Here is a 19,729-nt window from a genome sequence, read left to right on the forward strand (position 1 = left end):
ATGCCTTTTATTTTTGTTTTCATTTTAAAAACATAAAGGGCTTTGTCATTTACAAAACCAATAGCTCCAACTTTCCTACTGAGAGACCTATTGGCAACGCCAGTGCTTGTTTATATTTTGTAACGGTTTTTATAATTTTTTTCCTAAAGAAAACAAAACTGCAATCAGGAATAAAAGGTCAGCATTTCAGCAGGCACATACTGGTGATCCTGCATCAAACACAGGGTAGACTAGGTTCACATTACCAATCTATATATATAAAAACGAATGTATGTCTGTCTGTCTGTTTGTCCTTTATGCATTACCACACCATTCATCCGATCGCCATGAAACTTTGGGGAGTTGTTGAGTACACTCCCGCGAAGGTTTCTGGCATAACATTTTTTTTAATATCGCCCCCCCAGAGCCCTCATAATCTTTCGAATACTGAAATTGTCAGCGAATTTGCGAGCATCATCGACAGTTATGCCCCCCAAACGGAAATCGATTGGTCGATCTACATCTGAAGCACGAAAGAAAAAGGCATTACGAGCTTCAGAAACAGACGAGCAACGGGAAGCAAGATTAGAAGCTGTTCGAATACAAACTGCTCAAGCCCCTTCTTCTTAAACGAACGAGCAACTAGAATCAAAAATGGAAGCCGATCGAGTACGCACGGCTCAAGCCCGTTCTTCTCAAACGAACAAGCAACGAGAATCAAGATTGGAAACAGATCGATTACGCACTGCTCAAGCCCGCTCGAATGAAACAGGAGAGCAACCAGAATCAAGATTGGAAGCCGATCGAGTACGCACTGCTCAAGCCACACTTTGAAATGTTTTCCATATTAAAATGACTAAGTTTCAATAAAAATGACAAAATGTAAATCGAATATTATCATAACGAGTTTCCTTGAATTTCCTTTCTTCTGAGATCGCAGCAACGTGCGACGGGTGAGCTAGTATTTATATAAAGTTTTGCTATCACGTGTACATTCATTACGCTCTGCTACTTGTGAACCCATGTTCACTTCCTTCCGACTGGGTCTCTTCATCATCCACAAAGCTTTAGTTGTCATGCAATCTACTTTCCTGTATTTGTGTGGCACCCCCTACTTTCATATACACATTTTCTGCTGCCAAGCACATGCTCACGCCTTCTTGTCAACTTCTCTTCGTTGGGGGTTGTTGGTACTATCACTCTCTGGCTATGTCTCTTTTTCCTATGATGAATCCCAGTGCACAAAGCAGGAGTTTGATGCTTTGTAAGCCTACATTGTTCTGAATACCCAATATGACAAACTGAGGAGTCACATGTCTCTCAAATTCTAGCATGGAGTATAATGTATTAGTTATACCTTCCAGATCGCATAGTACACCCAATATCCTAGTGGGCATCTAGGTGTACTCATCCAAGTTACATTTTATTTGTGTTAGTGATCTAAACCCTACCCATTTTGTGGCTTCAACTTCTGTTATGGTACACTCTGGATAATATTTTAAGCTGTATCGGTCTTACTCTTGCTTTTATTGCTACTTCTTTTGTATGCCTGACGGATGTGTCTCACTCTAGTGGGCCCAATTCGTTTTCCTATGCTCCTCTCAGGTTGCCAGACAGTCTGACTTGCTATTAATAAGAGTTTTGTATATGCGTGATACCACCCTTTGTCACAACTTGTCCTGTAGGACAACTCTACTTTCTAATGGGGCTGCATTTGTTTTTGTTGTCTGGTCTATGTTCTCTGTTTTGTGAGCATTTCTAAGCGGAGTATAGTATATATGCCCACGTTTGAGTCAATTAATGTTCTTCTTGCAGATTTTTAAACATTTTTAAGCCACCCTCATCTGTTACTTCTCCCATTCTTGAAATTCCAGTGTAACCCCTCTGCCCAGAGCCCACCATTTTACAAGTCTCCTTCAGGCAGTTTCTGAGGCAAGCTCCTCTCAACCGCTTTGTCCAGAGCATTGATGGTGGCAGCAAAGTATAGTTTGTGGTGGGATGTCCCTGCACCTCTGGCGATCTCTAATGATCTTGCCTTGTAAATGAAGTCCAGTGACCTGTGGCAGATGAGACACCTTCATTTTTTAATTTTTGTTAATGAAGGTTAGTGTTTGCAAACATTCTGTAGATAGTTTTTGCAATAGTTAAGGCAAACTTTGAAACAAGTGGATACGCAAAATTGTTCACAATCACGTTTGGGGCACCTCTCCTTACAGTTATCTTCAGATGATTGCAAAACAACTTTCTACTAAGAAACATTGACCGCAAGACGGAAAATGGCTGCCCAACGCAGAGAAACAACCCACATGTAGAGTGCCATCACCCATTTGGACATCCCTTCTTTTTGCAGCTGGTCCTGTACAAGGAGAATACACAAAATTCCCAGCCAGAGCAGACCCCTGTAGATTGTAGAAGTCTGGTGTCATTTAGGTATGGACCCTACCATGCATTTTGAGAAGAAGGCAAGGGCATTTCTGCCCAGAATCCTCTCTGAAGTGAATTTCAAACTTCTAAAATGCACTGGCACTTACAAGTAGGGAGACACTGCTCAAATTCTATGGACTAGATCAGCCAGCAGGATCCCTACTGCAGCTCTGGAAAAATCTACATTGCATCAGATCTAAAGAGATCTTGGTGCGGATATTTTTGAACATAGAACGCTATGACGCAAGCTTCTTAAGGCTAGGACTAACCCTAAAAGCCTGCAGAGGCTCATCTGGCCTACCCTGCAGCTGCACAACTTGCTAGCATGGAAGCCCCAAGTCGGCGAAAGGAATCCGTAGCTCCAGAGAGGAAAATAAGAATCCCTCTCTAGTGCTCACCGAAGGCCAGTTTTCTGTTACATACAACATTTCAAGCAAACCCCATCTACCAGCTGCAACTGCTGTCCTCTGCCTGAAGGCAAAGTGCTGTGGTATGTGAGACAATGGGGCTCTTGCTAATTTGCAGCAAACAAATATGGTATGGGAGGGCACAGAAACATACCTTAATGAACGTTATTCCCACCACCAGGCCTCTCTTCGGGGGAGACTTGTTGAAATTGTCAATAGACACGATCTCTGCATCAACTGAAAGAGAAAACAGAATAGTTTTCTTGCTTTATTTACCATAGGTATTGCTACTTTGTGACAGAAAAATTGCCCAATCAGTATAGTATTAGCATAGTTCCCCCAATAGAAACTATGGCGCTTACACTTGAAAGTTCTGCATAGCAAAACACATACATGCACACGTAATCTAAAGAGAAAATAAAGACTCTGGTAAAATGCACTCCAGTCAACCATACAATTATATATTGCACTGCACTACTATCACTTCTGATAAACAGCAAAATCCTATCAAAACACTTGGATTATAGACCTTATAAAATCTACCATTCGCCCAGGTAAACAGAGATCTCGTATAATGCTCAGCGACAGCTGCACTGTCGAGCCAGACGATAAAAAGCCCTTTCCAAGTGTTATAGTACATTTTCAAAAGTTAATTTTCACCTCTTTTATAAAAACCTTTTCGACTTGTTGAAGAGAAATCACACCATTTAGACACTCCCAATTTAGTTAGTTCTAATTCAATGCATTTCATATATGGAATTCCTATCCCGGCGTCTTTAGCCATCTCTTTTGGTAATAATATACATTGGCCTGATTTGTTAAGTTCAGGGTTCTCCAAAGTTGGTCCTGGATGCCAAATCCATGCCAGATTTTTAAGATCACTACATTTATCTAAATATGGATATGCTACAAATCTGGCATGGATCCAGTCCTCCAGGACCGACTTTGGAGAACCATGGTTAAGATAAACAAGGCTACGCTATCAGCATTCTTGGTGGACATGAACATTTCTTTAAGTTTGAATGTTTCTCAGTCTGTAGTATGGTATCTTGTATATTTTAATGTGAGACTTTGTTCTCTGTTGAAGTATAAATGTTCTAGCATAGAACTGCATGCCTAATTGGAATGTTACTTTTTGCCACGTGACTTTAGAATGTGTTAAGGAGAGTTTACAGTTGGAGTTGAGCTGTGCCTGGTGGAGCCACTGCTGTCGCTGGCTCAACAACCATGTAGCCACCGAATACACTAGCTCAACCATACTGAGCATGCAGCGTTTTTAGGTCTCGCTGATCCAGCGAGACATTTAGTAAGCCGCTTTTGGAAGTGCTTCCAAAGCGGCGAAAAGCGGCAACCAGCTTACTTAAACGCGCACAAGCACGCATGCACAGCACTTTGTTCGTCGCGTGCGCACAACTCGCGTTCTTTTAAATTTTATTATTCTATTTCGCGGCCCGGCCGCGCGGCCAATGCTTTTTTCCAGTGGCGCATGTGGAGACCCCTGTAACCATTCTGTTTGTCACTTAATGGAAATACCTTGCTCCAGTCGTACTTTCTACTGTTGCCTGCCCACAAACCTCTGTTAATGTATGGATCGGAATTCTAAATGCTGTAGTACTTACTACCCAACCGCATTACAGGTGTTGTAGCATTCTTGAGGACGGTGGTCTTGCAGGTGAGGATGTTTTCGAGTCCAACCACGATTGTGTTGCAAGTGCTGATTGAAATGCAGAACTCAGGAGGAATTCTGTGAAGGATGGTTTTAGCTTTAAAGGATGGGAAGTCATCCACTCTTAGTCTTAGAAGCGCTTCTCTGTGACAGCAGCAGTTTGTTTTATTTTTAATATCGCCTGCATGGAAGTTTGGGGGCAGTGCATCGAAAAAGTATAATAAGGCAGTAACTTTATGAAAAACGAATTCCTGTTACCATGAGCACAACGCTCCTCCCCCTCCCCCACCACAGAGCGCGTCCAGCTCCTCCCGCTGGCTGCTGCTGCTCCCGGCGACATCTGGCTTTTCTCTCACTTTCGTCCTCTTTCACTTTCTCTCTCTATTTCTTTCGTCTCTGCGTATGTCTTCTTCCTGTCTCTTTCTCTCTGTCTTTCCTCTTATCTGTCGTTCTCTCCGCCTCTGTCTCTCTCACTTCCTTTTCTCTGCCTACTTTCCAATCTCTCTCGTTTTCTTTCTCCTTCTCTCTAGCTCTCTTTACTCGCACTTCCTCTTTTCCTCTCAGGCTTGCTCTGCTGAAGCTGTTTCCTATGGAAAGACTGTCATGGGACTTCAGGTGCACGTGGATGGGTTCAACTACACATGCATGGGCAATTCCACTAGCAGAATAGATGCACAGAGCACTGTAGCAAGAGACTTTGTCAACTATCTGGTGTGCATTGGAGAAGTTAAAAATTCAGAGGTCCCGACATTTGTGGTGAGTGACTTTCCTTTGCTGTGATCAGGCTGTACATTTTTCTTCAACTGAAACCTAATTGAAAGTTGGAAGTCGTTCACTTGTCCCATGCTGGCTGTTTGTTGTGTAGCCCCTTTATTTGCTTACTCAGATGAATGTGCTACTTTTCCTATGTGTTCCTGCTGCTGTCAGTCATTGACTCTTCTCTAATATAAATTAACTCCCATCATTTCTCCAATTGCCTGATCAGGAGGATATTTTAGAAAGTTGTTTCTTGAAAAGGCAACCCCTGTGCATAGTTGCATTAGCCAAAGGCATATTGAACCAGTGGGGATTGCTGTTACTACGTTTATTGATTCGTTCACATTATCTCTTAAACTGACAAATCTCTTTTGTGAAGCAAGAGAGGTTATTGCTTAGTTGAGGAAAGCTTATTTGAAAAACATCTGTTATGGGGTATTATTAATCCACGAGAAAGTTTCCGGATGCTGAGCGATTCCATGGCCATTTTGGTAGTTCATGTCTTATTCTTTGAAATGGTCTTATTGCAAGGCCCTGCTTCTCAGGCGTGTACTTTTCCAGATACCACACTCTGTGACTAGCTGTCACTTCTCTATACCATCCATTACACTTCTTTCTCTGTCGCACCTTTTTTGTCCCATGTCTCATTCCTTTACCTAAACACTCCCTTTTTACCGGTCTATTTATACAAGGCTACGTACCTACCACACTATTGCTCTACCTTTAAACTCTCTCTGTATTTCACACCTCTCTTTCAATAAACCTCAGTGCCCCACAGCACTTACCTCTCATGACCTCAACTTGCCACCTCTCTCCGATCCTACCTCTAGATCTCTACCTCTCAGTCAGCTCTCTGCCCCTCTCTTCTCCTCAAGTGCCCCTCTCTCTACTTTCTATTCTTTCTGCATCTCATCCCCCTTCATTTCTCTTCCATTTACTTCACTTCCCTCTTAATTTCATCTCTCGTATCTTTCTATAATTTTTTCTATCATTTTTGCAATCTATACCTTAACTTTCTCTACCTCTTGCATGCCTCTTTCTACCTCACCATTCTCTCATTCATTTCTCTCTGTCTCACAACTCACTGCCTCATCTCTCTCTTCCCGACCTCTCATACAGTATCTAGCCTCTCAATTTACCTCACCTATTGGCCTTCTATGCCTCTCTTTTTTTTATGTCACCTTTCCCATTATTTTATTTCTTTCTCTCTACAATGCTCTCTCTACCTCTTCCACTCCATCTATAACTCCCTTTGCTTTCATCTCTCTTTCTATCTCCTTCACTGTTTCCGTTGACTCTCTCTGCTTCCAATGTCTCGCTCGTTTAATACATCTGTCTAACTTCTGTCTCTCTCTCCCTATTTCACCATTTTCTACTTCTCCCTCGCCCTTCCTCTGTATTAGCTTCATCTCTCTACCTTATCTGCACCTCTTTTCTCTCTACTTCTCATATCTTTCTATTTTTCATCCCACCAGCTCTATCTGCCTCGCTACTTTGTTTACCTGACCTGTCCTTCTGTGCTTCACCTTTCTATGTGTGCTATTTCATTATAACTCACTTCTCTTTCTATCTTATTTCTCTCTAGACTTTACCCCTCGGGTTGGCACCTTTCTTACCAGCCTACATTTAAAACTGCATGCCAGGCCTCTAAAAACAAGCATTGGCATTGCCAATAGGTCTCGCCTTTGGGACCTTATACGTTTTTAGCCATGCAACAGTTGATGTTATTGCACCAAGGATATTATGCTGCATAACTAAATACTTATAAGGTCCCAAAAGCGAGACCTATTGGCTATTGCTTGTTACTACATTGTCATTTTGTTAAAGGGATAGTGGAATCACTTCATTTGATTTCATAGAATATGCCAATTAGTTCTCCTAACAACTTCCAAAACTTGAGGGTTATGTCAACACGCGTCCAATGTAGCATATTCGGGCGAAGCAATTAAAGCCAGCTAAACTGGACTCTCAAACTTGTCACATTTACCCAAAACATGATGGAGGGAAGATGTGTTTACCCGCAGAATATTCCTCACTGATTATTTCACCATGCATGTCCACGTACTGACTAGTTCACCAACAATCAATTACAATGGACAGAACCATCAATGTAGGTTTTAGCCTCAGCCTGCCGCCGCGCACCTACCAGGAATGTACGTGAAGGTGGCCTCTCTGGCCACAGGTCGAATCTTTTGCCGCAGGTCTTGGTATCTGAAGCTGAAGACTTTCCCCTTTAGGGTGGCCGCCAGTAGCTGGTAGCCGCCGCCAGCCGCAGGAGAGGCTGCCAGACCGTACACATTGCTCTGGGAGGAGAAGCGGCTAAAGCTATCTTCTACGAAAGGACAGTGGCGAGCCCAACCTAAGGACATGTTTAGCTCGGGTGTGTGGGGGTGGGGGTGGGGGTGGGGGGGGGGGGGGGGCGATAATTATCCAAATGTATCGTGCCACTAAGGTTTACGCCGTACCATAATGACTACATGCTTTGCTTAGATGATGACACTACTAGCACAACCAGGATCTCACAATACGAATTATGACGAGATCGTTGTGATTGGTTCGTAGTTGGAAGTTCCAGTAGTGACGTCCTCCATGGTTGTACCCTAGACGGCTCATGCCAGGTCTGATGTTGATCTCTCTGAACCGAAGACAACTGAGTACTATTTTCAATGTGGCCGCCATGTTTGAACGTTTACGGTGGACTTTTAGTTAAAGGCGTAAACGTTTCAAGGATGTGATTCGAATTCATCGGTCTTCATAAGACGGAAAGAAAGTATTATCTACCGTCAATAACTGCCACCCTGGGAAAGAGGTGTGTCAACATTCTATAATAATGGGCAAGTTATTTAATTTCTGCGTGCCTACATAAAAAGTGAATGTCTGCGCAATGGAATATGGTGCTCGTGTATTGCGCTTCAATGCTATTTGGTCGAAATCGGGTATCTGAAACATTATAAAACATGGTATGGTGCCTTTGCGTACCGTGTTCCATTTCTACTTCGGTGCAGTTGAAGCGCACGACTTGTAATACGAGGCGGCCATTTTGAAATGGGCAATGTGTGTATAATACAGCACCGTATAAGAATCCGGCTAAAGACCTGGGCCAGTATTAGAGATAGGACAAAGTGGCAAACTGTCCTTGTTTGCACCATGGCATATCTTTAAGCAGGTGCACGGCACAAACAGGGACAGTGCGCCCTATTACAATTAATACACTGCCCTCTTGGCATCTGCAAACCCACACCTGACCCAGGAGCAGCAGATTTATTGAAATACGCTATCAATATTGCAGAAGGAACTGTACAAGTGATTGTGGCCTCTAATACCATAGTGACCCGGGAGCTCAAAAAGTGGCACATATACCTTTTGCACACCTGCGGCACAATGTGTAGTATACCAAGGGAGTATTCATTTACACAGTATGCTGCACTGGACAACATGTTACTTGGTTTGGAAACTGTCCCTTCGTATTCAGCATTCTGAAGCAGTTTTTATTGTGTAGAGATAGCCCAAAGGCATGAGAGGGCTTTAAATAAGACATGAGAGTGAATAAATTACAAAATAAATTACAAATGACATGACAAAAATAAGCCAACCAAACATGATAATGAAAGAATATATTACACGAGGGAGGCAAACACAGCAGGGACAAGAAGTACAATACAGAATATCAATGAGTGGAAAATACGAGAAAAAGGTAAACAATAGGCCGGACTGTGATTGTATGTTGCATCCAATTGGTTAGCAAAGATCAGCCAGTAATTCCAGTTGGGCACTAAAGGTGTTATCAATACGATGTGAGATGGTGGCATGGAGACATTATGAGCTGCAGCCAGGTGGGGAGATGCTATTCCTTCCTACCAATTAGCATGTCGGAGGAGACTGAGCACAACCTGAAATGAAACAGGCGATATTATTTAAATTTTTTGCAGTAGCGATTTATATCTAGGTCCTGACGAAAGCAGTGGCGTATCTATAGCCACTTATGCTGAAACATGTTGACCCTACTAGCTTGCGTATATTTTGTTAAATCTGCTAGTTCATTCTCTTGGTTTTAATGTTGGGAGATCTGAGAGAACCTATTAAAATTGCATCTTTCTACTCATTTTCTACCCAATTTTATATACTTTATTTTTGACCACACATTTTCTGCACTGCAATTCAGTTACCCTGATATATTTAACATTTTCGGTCCTATCTTTCACATACTTTACTACTCGCATTGGGTTGATTGTCTATCACGAAAACAACCAGTGATAGACTACACACTTTCTCCTGGAAAAAGGAGAGCCCATATGATGAATAGGGCGGTACCGTGTGGGAACTGATGGGCACCTTTTCCAAATTTAGGAATTGTGTGTTGCTGGGTACACTTTCTGCAACTTTTTGCTTAGTCACTTGTTTTTGGTTAGGCTACACTCAAGTTACCACAGTTGAACCCTTCCTTTCTCTTCTGTTTGACCTACAGACATTCTTTGTTGTTGACATTATGAGAAGTTCTAAAAAATTGAGCAGTAGAGAGTGCAGTAATAAAGAAGGATGTCGGGCAGAAGAAGTAGCCATTAAAAGAAATGTGGGAAAGTAAGGGCACGAAAATCAGAGGAGGACCTTAGTAAAAAAGTTCAAAGTGCCTTGTGGAAAGAATACAGAAAGAAGCCAGCGCAATAGTGATCAGATGTAATTTTGTCTTGATTAAAAGTATCTTTTGGAGAGAAGAATTTTGAGTTAAGATCACACCAGGGACAATGGGGGCCCTCTCAAATGACTCATGTGGTCCATAGTTTGATCTGTTTCTGTCACGAGCACTAGGCCCAGCCACACAAGTGGGGTAGTAGGATTTTTATCGGGCCAAGTGGGGGAAAGCTGGGCTGTTCCCTTAATATTCTAAAAGTTTACTTCACTGAAATGCAAGGGAAATGTGGGAAAAAAACATCATGGGATCCATGCAACGCACAACACCTTGGACTCCCTGAGTGTCTAGTTTTCTGAAGTGTCTTGGTTTAGTTGGTTTTCTTGGGTGACTGTCGAGCCCAAGCCCAAATACCTCAGCTACCCCCATTAGCAAATCAGGTAATTTCCTTGACAGGGAATGTTGATGTCTTTACATTGCGTTTTGGGGACTTTGCTGCTGTGGGCACTAGGCCCACCCATACATGTGGGGTAGTGTTTTTATCGAGGGACGTGTGGAAACACCTGGTGGTAGGAAATTTGTGGATCCCTGCAGATTCTGGAACTTTTCCTCACAAAAATATGAGAAACGTCTGTTTTTTACCAAAGTTTGAGGTTTGTATGGGATTTTGGGTAAAAAAAACCTTGTGAAAACCGCAAAAGTCAAACCACCCTGGATTCCCACAGGTAACTCGTTTTCAGATATGTCTGGGTATGGTAGTGATCCAGCGCAAATACCAATAATTGATCAGGGATCGATACTCAACAACATCACTACGATGGCCTATTAATGGGAAGTAGTGAATGCTTGGAGGTAAACAGGGATGGCTTTGTTATCACATAATTAATAAATGTTTATTTCTATTTACTTAGTGTGCTGGAGGAAGACGCCATTTTATTTAACTTGGCTATGGTGGGAGGGGGGAACTGTTAGGAGCGAGCTCGTTCTGCCACAAGGAGAAAAAGATGTGCTGTGCAGCGCGGATTACATGAAGGAGTGAATGCCAGTGTATCAGTCGCCTGCCAAGTACTGTACCTGAGCGTGGGACCAGAGATGTTTTCTGCGAATAACTTTAATCCATAATAAAAATAAAGTAAATTTGTAAATCATGTGGGGAACATGTGAATAAGCTGAGATTCACACCATGGGAATTGTTGTACACAATAAATGTGTTGCATAAAAGGTGAAGTCATGGTGGCGCGACTACGCCACCTCCCCAGTCCACCAATCCCTGTGCGTGTTAGAGGGTAAAATGCAACATTTGAGGGATAGACATGTTAATTAAGACTAGAATTAGGGTGCCTTTAGGGGTGTGTCTGGGTAGGTTAGGCGATCAGGAGAGAAGAGGGGAGATGTGTCGCTGTCTGGCGATTTGCAGAGAGGCCTAGCTGTTCCTCTCCTGTCCTGTTCCTGACCTTGTATCTTGCGTTTTCTGCTTACCTTTTGGGGAACCTCCATCATCTTCTGGGTCCAGTGGGTGGTTTTTCCTACAGATCGATAGGTTTGTATTTAGTCTATATCGTTCTCAGAATCTCAGCATTAATGTATTTGTCTCTAAATCTTTTGTCTCTCCACCTATCCACTCCGTCAACAATATATTGATATGCCATATTTTAGATGAACCTATTTTCTCTTCAACTATCCCCCCGCTATGTATAGTAATACCTGGCATAATTACTTGCTGAATCTTTTGTCCCTTACTCTATCCACTGCTTCGATGCATAATGTCATTCCATAATGAGTCTGTATAAAATGCATAATTTCTTCTGTCATGAGATTCAATGTTTGTAATTGTGACCTAATGCAGATGAGTATTTACCTTTAAATTAAGATAAAATGTAATAACTAACCTTACCGTGAGTCAGCCGTGGCCCGTGGAGGGAGTTGCGGTGGGGCAGAAAGGTGGGGCGGGGGAGGGGCAGGGTGGGGGGTGCTAAAAAACGGAATATGGATAATTGGAGGTAAGTAAACAATTTAATAAATAAAACGAATTTCGTAGCGTGCCCTGCATCGCAAATTGCGATGCAGGGCACGCTACGAAATTCGTTTTATTTATTTGATTATTTAGTGGATATCAAGATTAGTTATTTGATGGATGTCCCTAAGGGATCTATAAAAGAAATATTTGATGAAACAAACAAATTGACCCCCGCGCATCAGGGATACTGGGTGAATGTGTATGTTACCTAGCATAATCCTAGTGCGAAAAGCGACATTAATCATTACTTTATAGCATGATGCAATAGGCAAAATATTGGTGCACATGCGGACTATTCATACAATTTCTTCTAAACCACAAAGTTATTACATTATTATTCATTTACGTGTGAGTTCAGGCATGCGCAATGCAGTTTTCCCATGTTTATGTTGGGAGCACGTTAATTTTACTATATCTACTTATTGTTAGTACATATTATGTGGGTACTCAATTCGAGCAGTTTTCATTTTCACAAAACCCTGCTCCATCAGTAGGTTTCCCTGGGTGGTAGCAGAGCTAGAGCCCCCCAAAAATGTTTTTGCTGGGTGAAATATGATGCCTTTTTTTGCTGTTGTTGCAGTTTTATATAGCGCAAATTCAACCGAAGGTGCATTTTTGAGTCACAGGCACTGGGCCCAGATACACAAGTGGGGTACCATTTTTATCAGGAAATGTGAAATAACAGAAAAGTAGAATATTTGGAACTACCAATTGACTTTCTCTACATTTATGGCTTCAAAATGTAAGCCAGTGTGCAATAAAGAAGACATTTTGCAAAATGCGCTCTGATTCACATGATAGTATGGGTAACCACAAATTCAGAAATGTACAAACAACCACTGCTCCTAAATTTAGTATTTTGTGTACATTTCAGAAATATAGAGGTTTCCTTCATGCTCATTGTTCATTCCTTATATTTTACCATACGAATTGCTGTTTAGTTGGTACACAATGAAAAATCATTGTAAGGTGCTGTTCATTTGTTGGCTCTGGGTATTGTGTGTTTTTGAGAACCTTCAAACCTTTTATATCCCCACAACCAGAAGGGTTTGTCGGATGTCATTGTATATTGGGTTTGAAAATTGCCCATTGTGGCAAAAAATTACAGATGAAAATTTCAAAAGTGCCTGTTTTTTCTTATTCATGTTCATTATATATTTTTATTTCTGCAGTTAGTTAAATTAGCAAATCCTTGAGGGGTGTACACAAATGACCCCATGCAGAAATTAGAATTGTGATTTATAAAAGGGGGTGGTGATGAACAGAGTGTCTGAGTTAAACAGACCACTCTTGCCCAGTCCAAAGATCAGGGCTTGATCCATCACCGTTATTTATCTCACTGCCCCATCCCAGCTCAGAACCTGGCTATATGCAAATCAGTCTGTCCCTGGCCCAGTGCATCATGGGAACAGGGCAGACTAAACTACCAAGCCAATTCTTCACCAGAAAGGAGACAAGCTACCGGGGACCGGTTTCTGGCATTTCAGCCTTCTTTGGCCCGGCTTGCTTGAATCCTGATGGAGCAGTGAGAAAGGGACTCATGTCTGAGTATACCCTGCCACACCTATAGTGGCCAAAAACGATTTAGAAAAGGGGGTGGTGATGAACAGAGTGTCTGAGTTAAACAGACCACTCTTACCCAGTCCAAAGATCAGGGCTTGATCCATCACCGTTATTTATCTCACTGCCCCATCCCAGCTCAGAACCTGGCTATATGCAAATCAGTCTGTCCCTGGCCCAGTGCATCATGGGAACAGGGCAGACTAAACTACCAAGCCAATTCTTCACCAGAAAGGAGACAAGCTACCGGGGACCGGTTTCTGGCATTTCAGCCTTCTTCGGCCCGGCTTGCTTGAATCCTGATGGAGCAGTGAGAAAGGGACTCATGTCTGAGTATACTCTGCCACACCTATAGTGGCCAAAAACGATTTAGAAAAGGGGGTGGTGATGAACAGAGTGTCTGAGTTAAACAGACCACTCTTACCCAGTCCAAAGATCACGGCTTGATCCATCACCGTTATTTATCTCACTGCCCCATCCCAGCTCAGAACCTGGCTATATGCAAATCAGTCTGTCCCTGGCCCAGTGCATCATGGGAACAGGGCAGACTAAACTACCAAGCCAATTCTTCACCAGAAAGGAGACAAGCTACCGGGGACCGGTTTCTGGCATTTCAGCCTTCTTCGGCCCGGCTTGCTTGAATCCTGATGGAGCAGTGAGAAAGGGACTCATGTCTGAGTATACCCTGCCACACCTATAGTGGCCAAAAACGATTTAGAAAAGGGGGTGGTGATGAACAGAGTGTCTGAGTTAAACAGACCACTCTTAACCAGTCCAAAGATCAGGGCTTGATCCATCACCGTTATTTATCTCACTGCCCCATCCCAGCTCAGAACCTGGCTATATGCAAATCAGTCTGTCCCTGGCCCAGTGCATCATGGGAACAGGGCAGACTAAACTACCAAGCCAATTCTTCACCAGAAAGGAGACAAGCTACCGGGGACCGGTTTCTGGCATTTCAGCCTTCTTCGGCCCGGCTTGCTTGAATCCTGATGGAGCAGTGAGAAAGGGACTCATGTCTGAGTATACCCTGCCACACCTATAGTGGCCAAAAACGATTTAGAAAAGGGGGTGGTGATGAACAGAGTGTCTGAGTTAAACAGACCACTCTTACCCAGTCCAAAGATCAGGGCTTGATCCATCACCGTTATTTATCTCACTGCCCCATCCCAGCTCAGAACCTGGCTATATGCAAATCAGTCTGTCCCTGGCCCAGTGCATCATGGGAACAGGGCAGACTAAACTACCAAGCCAATTCTTCACCAGAAAGGAGACAAGCTACCGGGGACCGGTTTCTGGCATTTCAGCCTTCTTCGGCCCGGCTTGCTTGAATCCTGATGGAGCAGTGAGAAAGGGACTCATGTCTGAGTATACCCTGCCACACCTATAGTGGCCAAAAACGATTTAGAAAAGGGGGTGGTGATGAACAGAGTGTCTGAGTTAAACAGACCACTCTTACCCAGTCCAAAGATCAGGGCTTGATCCATCACCGTTATTTATCTCACTGCCCCATCCCAGCTCAGAACCTGGCTATATGCAAATCAGTCTGTCCCTGGCCCAGTGCATCATGGGAACAGGGCAGACTAAACTACCAAGCCAATTCTTCACCAGAAAGGAGACAAGCTACCGGGGACCGGTTTCTGGCATTTCAGCCTTCTTCGGCCCGGCTTGCTTGAATCCTGATGGAGCAGTGAGAAAGGGACTCATGTCTGAGTATACCCTGCCACACCTATAGTGGCCAAAAACGATTTAGAAAAGGGGGTGGTGATGAACAGAGTGTCTGAGTTAAACAGACCACTCTTACCCAGTCCAAAGATCAGGGCTTGATCCATCACCGTTATTTATCTCACTGCCCCATCCCAGCTCAGAACCTGGCTATATGCAAATCAGTCTGTCCCTGGCCCAGTGCATCATGGGAACAGGGCAGACTAAACTACCAAGCCAATTCTTCACCAGAAAGGAGACAAGCTACCGGGGACCGGTTTCTGGCATTTCAGCCTTCTTCGGCCCGGCTTGCTTGAATCCTGATGGAGCAGTGAGAAAGGGACTCATGTCTGAGTATACCCTGCCACACCTATAGTGGCCAAAAACGATTTAGAAAAGGGGGTGGTGATGAACAGAGTGTCTGAGTTAAACAGACCACTCTTAACCAGTCCAAAGATCAGGGCTTGATCCATCACCGTTATTTATCTCACTGCCCCATGCCAGCTCAGAACCTGGCTATATGCAAATCAGTCTGTCCCTGGCCCAGTGCATCATGGGAACAGGGCAGACTAAACTACAAAGCCAATTCTTCACCAGAAAGGAGACAAGCTACCGGGGACCGGTTTCTGGCATTTCAGCCTTCTTCGGCCCGGCTTGCTTGAATCCTGATGGAGCAGTGAGAAAGGGACTCATGTCTGAGTATACCCTGCCACACCTATAGTGGCCAAAAACGATTTAGAAAAGGGGGTGGTGATGAACAGAGTGTCTGAGTTAAACAGACCACTCTTACCCAGTCCAAAGATCAGGGCTTGATCCATCACCGTTATTTATCTCACTGCCCCATCCCAGCTCAGAACCTGGCTATATGCAAATCAGTCTGTCCCTGGCCCAGTGCATCATGGGAACAGGGCAGACTAAACTACCAAGCCAATTCTTCACCAGAAAGGAGACAAGCTACCGGGGAGGGGTTTCTGGCATTTCAGCCTTCTTCGGCCCGGCTTGCTTGAATCCTGATGGAGCAGTGAGAAAGGGACTCATGTCTGAGTATACCCTGCCACACCTATAGTGGCCAAAAACGATTTAGAAAAGGGGGTGGTGATGAACAGAGTGTCTGAGTTAAACAGACCACTCTTACCCAGTCCAAAGATCAGGGCTTGATCCATCACCGTTATTTATCTCACTGCCCCATCCCAGCTCAGAACCTGGCTATATGCAAATCAGTCTGTCCCTGGCCCAGTGCATCATGGGAACAGGGCAGACTAAACTACCAAGCCAATTCTTCACCAGAAAGGAGACAAGCTACCGGGGACCGGTTTCTGGCATTTCAGCCTTCTTCGGCCCGGCTTGCTTGAATCCTGATGGAGCAGTGAGAAAGGGACTCATGTCTGAGTATACCCTGCCACACCTATAGTGGCCAAAAACGATTTTGAAAAGGGGGTGGTGATGAACAGAGTGTCTGAGTTAAACAGACCACTCTTAACCAGTCCAAAGATCAGGGCTTGATCCATCACCGTTATTTATCTCACTGCCCCATCCCAGCTCAGAACCTGGCTATATGCAAATCAGTCTGTCCCTGGCCCAGTGCATCATGGGAACAGGGCAGACTAAACTACCAAGCCAATTCTTCACCAGAAAGGAGACAAGCTACCGGGGACTGGTTTCTGGCATTTCAGCCTTCTTCGGCCCGGCTTGCTTGAATCCTGATGGAGCAGTGAGAAAGGGACTCATGTCTGAGTATACCCTGCCACACCTATAGTGGCCAAAAACGATTTAGAAAAGGGGGTGGTGATGAACAGAGTGTCTGAGTTAAACAGACCACTCTTACCCAGTCCAAAGATCAGGGCTTGATCCATCACCGTTATTTATCTCACTGCCCCATCCCAGCTCAGAACCTGGCTATATGCAAATCAGTCTGTCCCTGGCCCAGTGCATCATGGGAACAGGGCAGACTAAACTACCAAGCCAATTCTTCACCAGAAAGGAGACAAGCTACCGGGGACCGGTTTCTGGCATTTCAGCCTTCTTCGGCCCGGCTTGCTTGAATCCTGATGGAGCAGTGAGAAAGGGACTCATGTCTGAGTATACCCTGCCACACCTATAGTGGCCAAAAACGATTTAGAAAAGGGGGTGGTGATGAACTGAGTGTCTGAGTTAAACAGACCACTCTTACCCAGTCCAAAGATCACGGCTTGATCCATCACCGTTATTTATCTCACTGCCCCATCAGGTTTGCCCTGTTCCCATCATGCACTGGGACAGGAACAGACTAATTTGCATACAGCCAGGTTCTGAAACTGGGATGGTGCAGTGAGCTAAAAAACGGTGTTGGATCTAGCCCTGATCTCTTGACTGGGTGAGAGCTTTCTGCTTAATTCAGAGACTCTGTTCCTCACCACCCCTTGTTGTAGAAATTAGAATTGTGCCTACTCTTCAGAGATGTATACCTTTCCAGGATCACCCTAGGGTTTCACATCTGTTTCCTCTACAAACTGCAAGTAGGTTGACACCACAACATTTCATAAAAATTGACTACCTCTTAGAAAAATGCAAAAACAAACAGTGATTGAAAATTATTTTATTCTATAACTTGTCTTGCTCTTGAAATATGGGAAGTCTGTGGTCCTAGAACAGCAAGCCTTTTGTCAATGCCATTTTCAGAAACAAAAACATAAGTTTTCATGCACAGTACGTTGTTTCCATGTTTGCCATAAAAAATAAAATTTGGCTATATTTTGGCTATTTTCTTGGATCCCTCCAGGGAAATATACAAACCCTGGTGTGGACGGGGTGTTTGGATCAGGGAGTATAGATACACCCGGTTGTGGGTCAGGTATGAGAGACACACCGGGTCGTAGAGGTAAAGATGGTTTTATTGGAATAACACGTTTTGCTTTTAACATCAAAGTCCTCCTGGTTCGGAAGGTTAGTCTTTCTTTCGCAAACTGACTGGGATCCGTTTTGGCGTTCGGGTGGTCTCCTTCTTGGTTTTCTAAACGTAGCTAGGTCTGGTCTGTAAGGTGACTTCCGGGCTCCGGTTTCCCATGTAAAAGAAGACCAACAGAGAGGGAGCCGTTAGTTCAATATCCTCTGGGAGGGGTTGCACCTTGGGGCCCAGGGGTAGTGAGACTGGGGATCACCGGTGACAACGTGCTACTATCTGGTGTCAGTGGTGTGAGTCAGGCTTACAGATAGTGAGGAAGATAACGCGGGGTAAGGGAAACGAAAGGAAGGGCAAAGACGAGGGAGAACGAACACGGGGCTATGTACACTATTTACACACGCTTGCTTCCCACCCAAGCCGCCAAACGCCCCCGTACCTGGGACAGCCACACTCCTCCCCCGGGAGCGTGGCACGGCGGCTCACGAGGTCGTTGGCCTCCTGGCTCTCCGTGGGACTCTTCTCTGCTTCCTCCTAGATGTTCTTCGGTAGTTCTCCGTACTCCGTCGCTGCAATCTCCAATCCGCTCTCCACCTCCGCGCCTCGCCTTCTCCTCCGGGGTGATGTCACACGCCACTAACAACACTTCCTGGGGTTTATCCAATCCGGCGTTGCTGACGTGTACAGAAGGAGTGTCCTCCTCCTCAGTGAACGCCCAATTAAAGGCGCCGTGTTCCTCTTCTGCAAGTCCGTCCTGTCCTGAATTCCAGGGGTCCGTCTGCAATGAAGGAGGCAGTACGTGGTCAGTTCCGGGTGTCCACCACTCCTCGTCTCCTCTTAGACTCACCTCGTTACACTCCTCCCCCCCTGGATTCTCCCGATCGGGGAGAACTGGCATACGGGATAGAAAATCTGCGTTCCCATTTTCCCTCCCTTTTCTGTGCACTACTGTAAAGGCGAAGGGTTGAAGAAACAGAAACCATCGCAGTTTCCGGGCATTCTGTGTCCTGTTCTTTTGCATCCACTGTAAAGGGGCATGATCAGAGTAGAGTGTAAATGCCCTCCCCTCCAGGTAATAACGCAGTTTATCAACAGCCCAACGTATGGCTAGGCACTCTTTCTCAACAGTGGGATATTTGCGTTCACGTGGATGTAGTTTACGGCTTATGTATAGTATGGGATGCTCTGCATTATCTTCCCCTATTTGTGAAAGAACCGGTGTCTGATGCATCAGTGGCTAGGGAAAAGGGCTTTTCGAAATCAGGAGGTATAAGCACAGGGCTGGTGGTAATAGCTTTCTTCAAGAGAAGGAAGGCATTTCTGGCTTCTTGGGAAGGAGGTTGAGGTAGGGTGTTTTTGATGTTCTTCTGCAATAGATTAGTCAGGGGTGTGGCTATGTCGGCGAAATTCTTTATAAAACGCCGATAGTAGCCCATAAGGCCTAGAAATGCCCTTAGATCCCTTTTGGTAGAGGGAAAGGGCGTCTCTGTGATAGCTTTTATTTTCTCTTCTTGAGGTGCGATTACACCGTCCCCTAGCATGAACCCGAGATATTTCACCTTTGGGAATGCTGCTCGAGATTTCTTGGCATTTACATGAAGTCGGGCTTCTCTCAAAGAGGTCATTACTTTTGTTAGGTGTTCTAAGTGGTCTTTCCAAGAGTGACTGAAGATGACGATAACATCAAGATAAACTGAACTGTAACTGGTAT

At 44.4% G+C, this 19,729-nt stretch overlaps 1 protein-coding gene across 1 annotated transcript in view; it reads right to left on the bottom strand.

Annotated features, from left to right (window-relative positions):
• The window catches only part of KPTN (kaptin, actin binding protein), a 197,985-nt gene extending 190,119 nt beyond the window's left edge, over positions 1-7,866 (bottom strand). The window contains exons 1-2 of the mRNA XM_086938644.1: positions 7,379-7,866; positions 2,965-3,047 (exon numbers count right to left, since the gene is read on the bottom strand). Of these exons, the coding sequence (XP_086794770.1) occupies positions 2,965-3,047; positions 7,379-7,601 (306 nt within the window). The 5' untranslated portion in view covers positions 7,602-7,866. The remainder of the gene's footprint in view (positions 1-2,964; positions 3,048-7,378) is intronic.
• Positions 7,867-19,729: the final 11,863 nt, after the last annotated feature.

Source organism: Lissotriton vulgaris, chromosome 9, assembly GCF_964263255.1.
Source record: "Lissotriton vulgaris chromosome 9, aLisVul1.2, whole genome shotgun sequence".
NCBI classification, from domain to species: Eukaryota; Metazoa; Chordata; class Amphibia; order Caudata; family Salamandridae; genus Lissotriton; species Lissotriton vulgaris.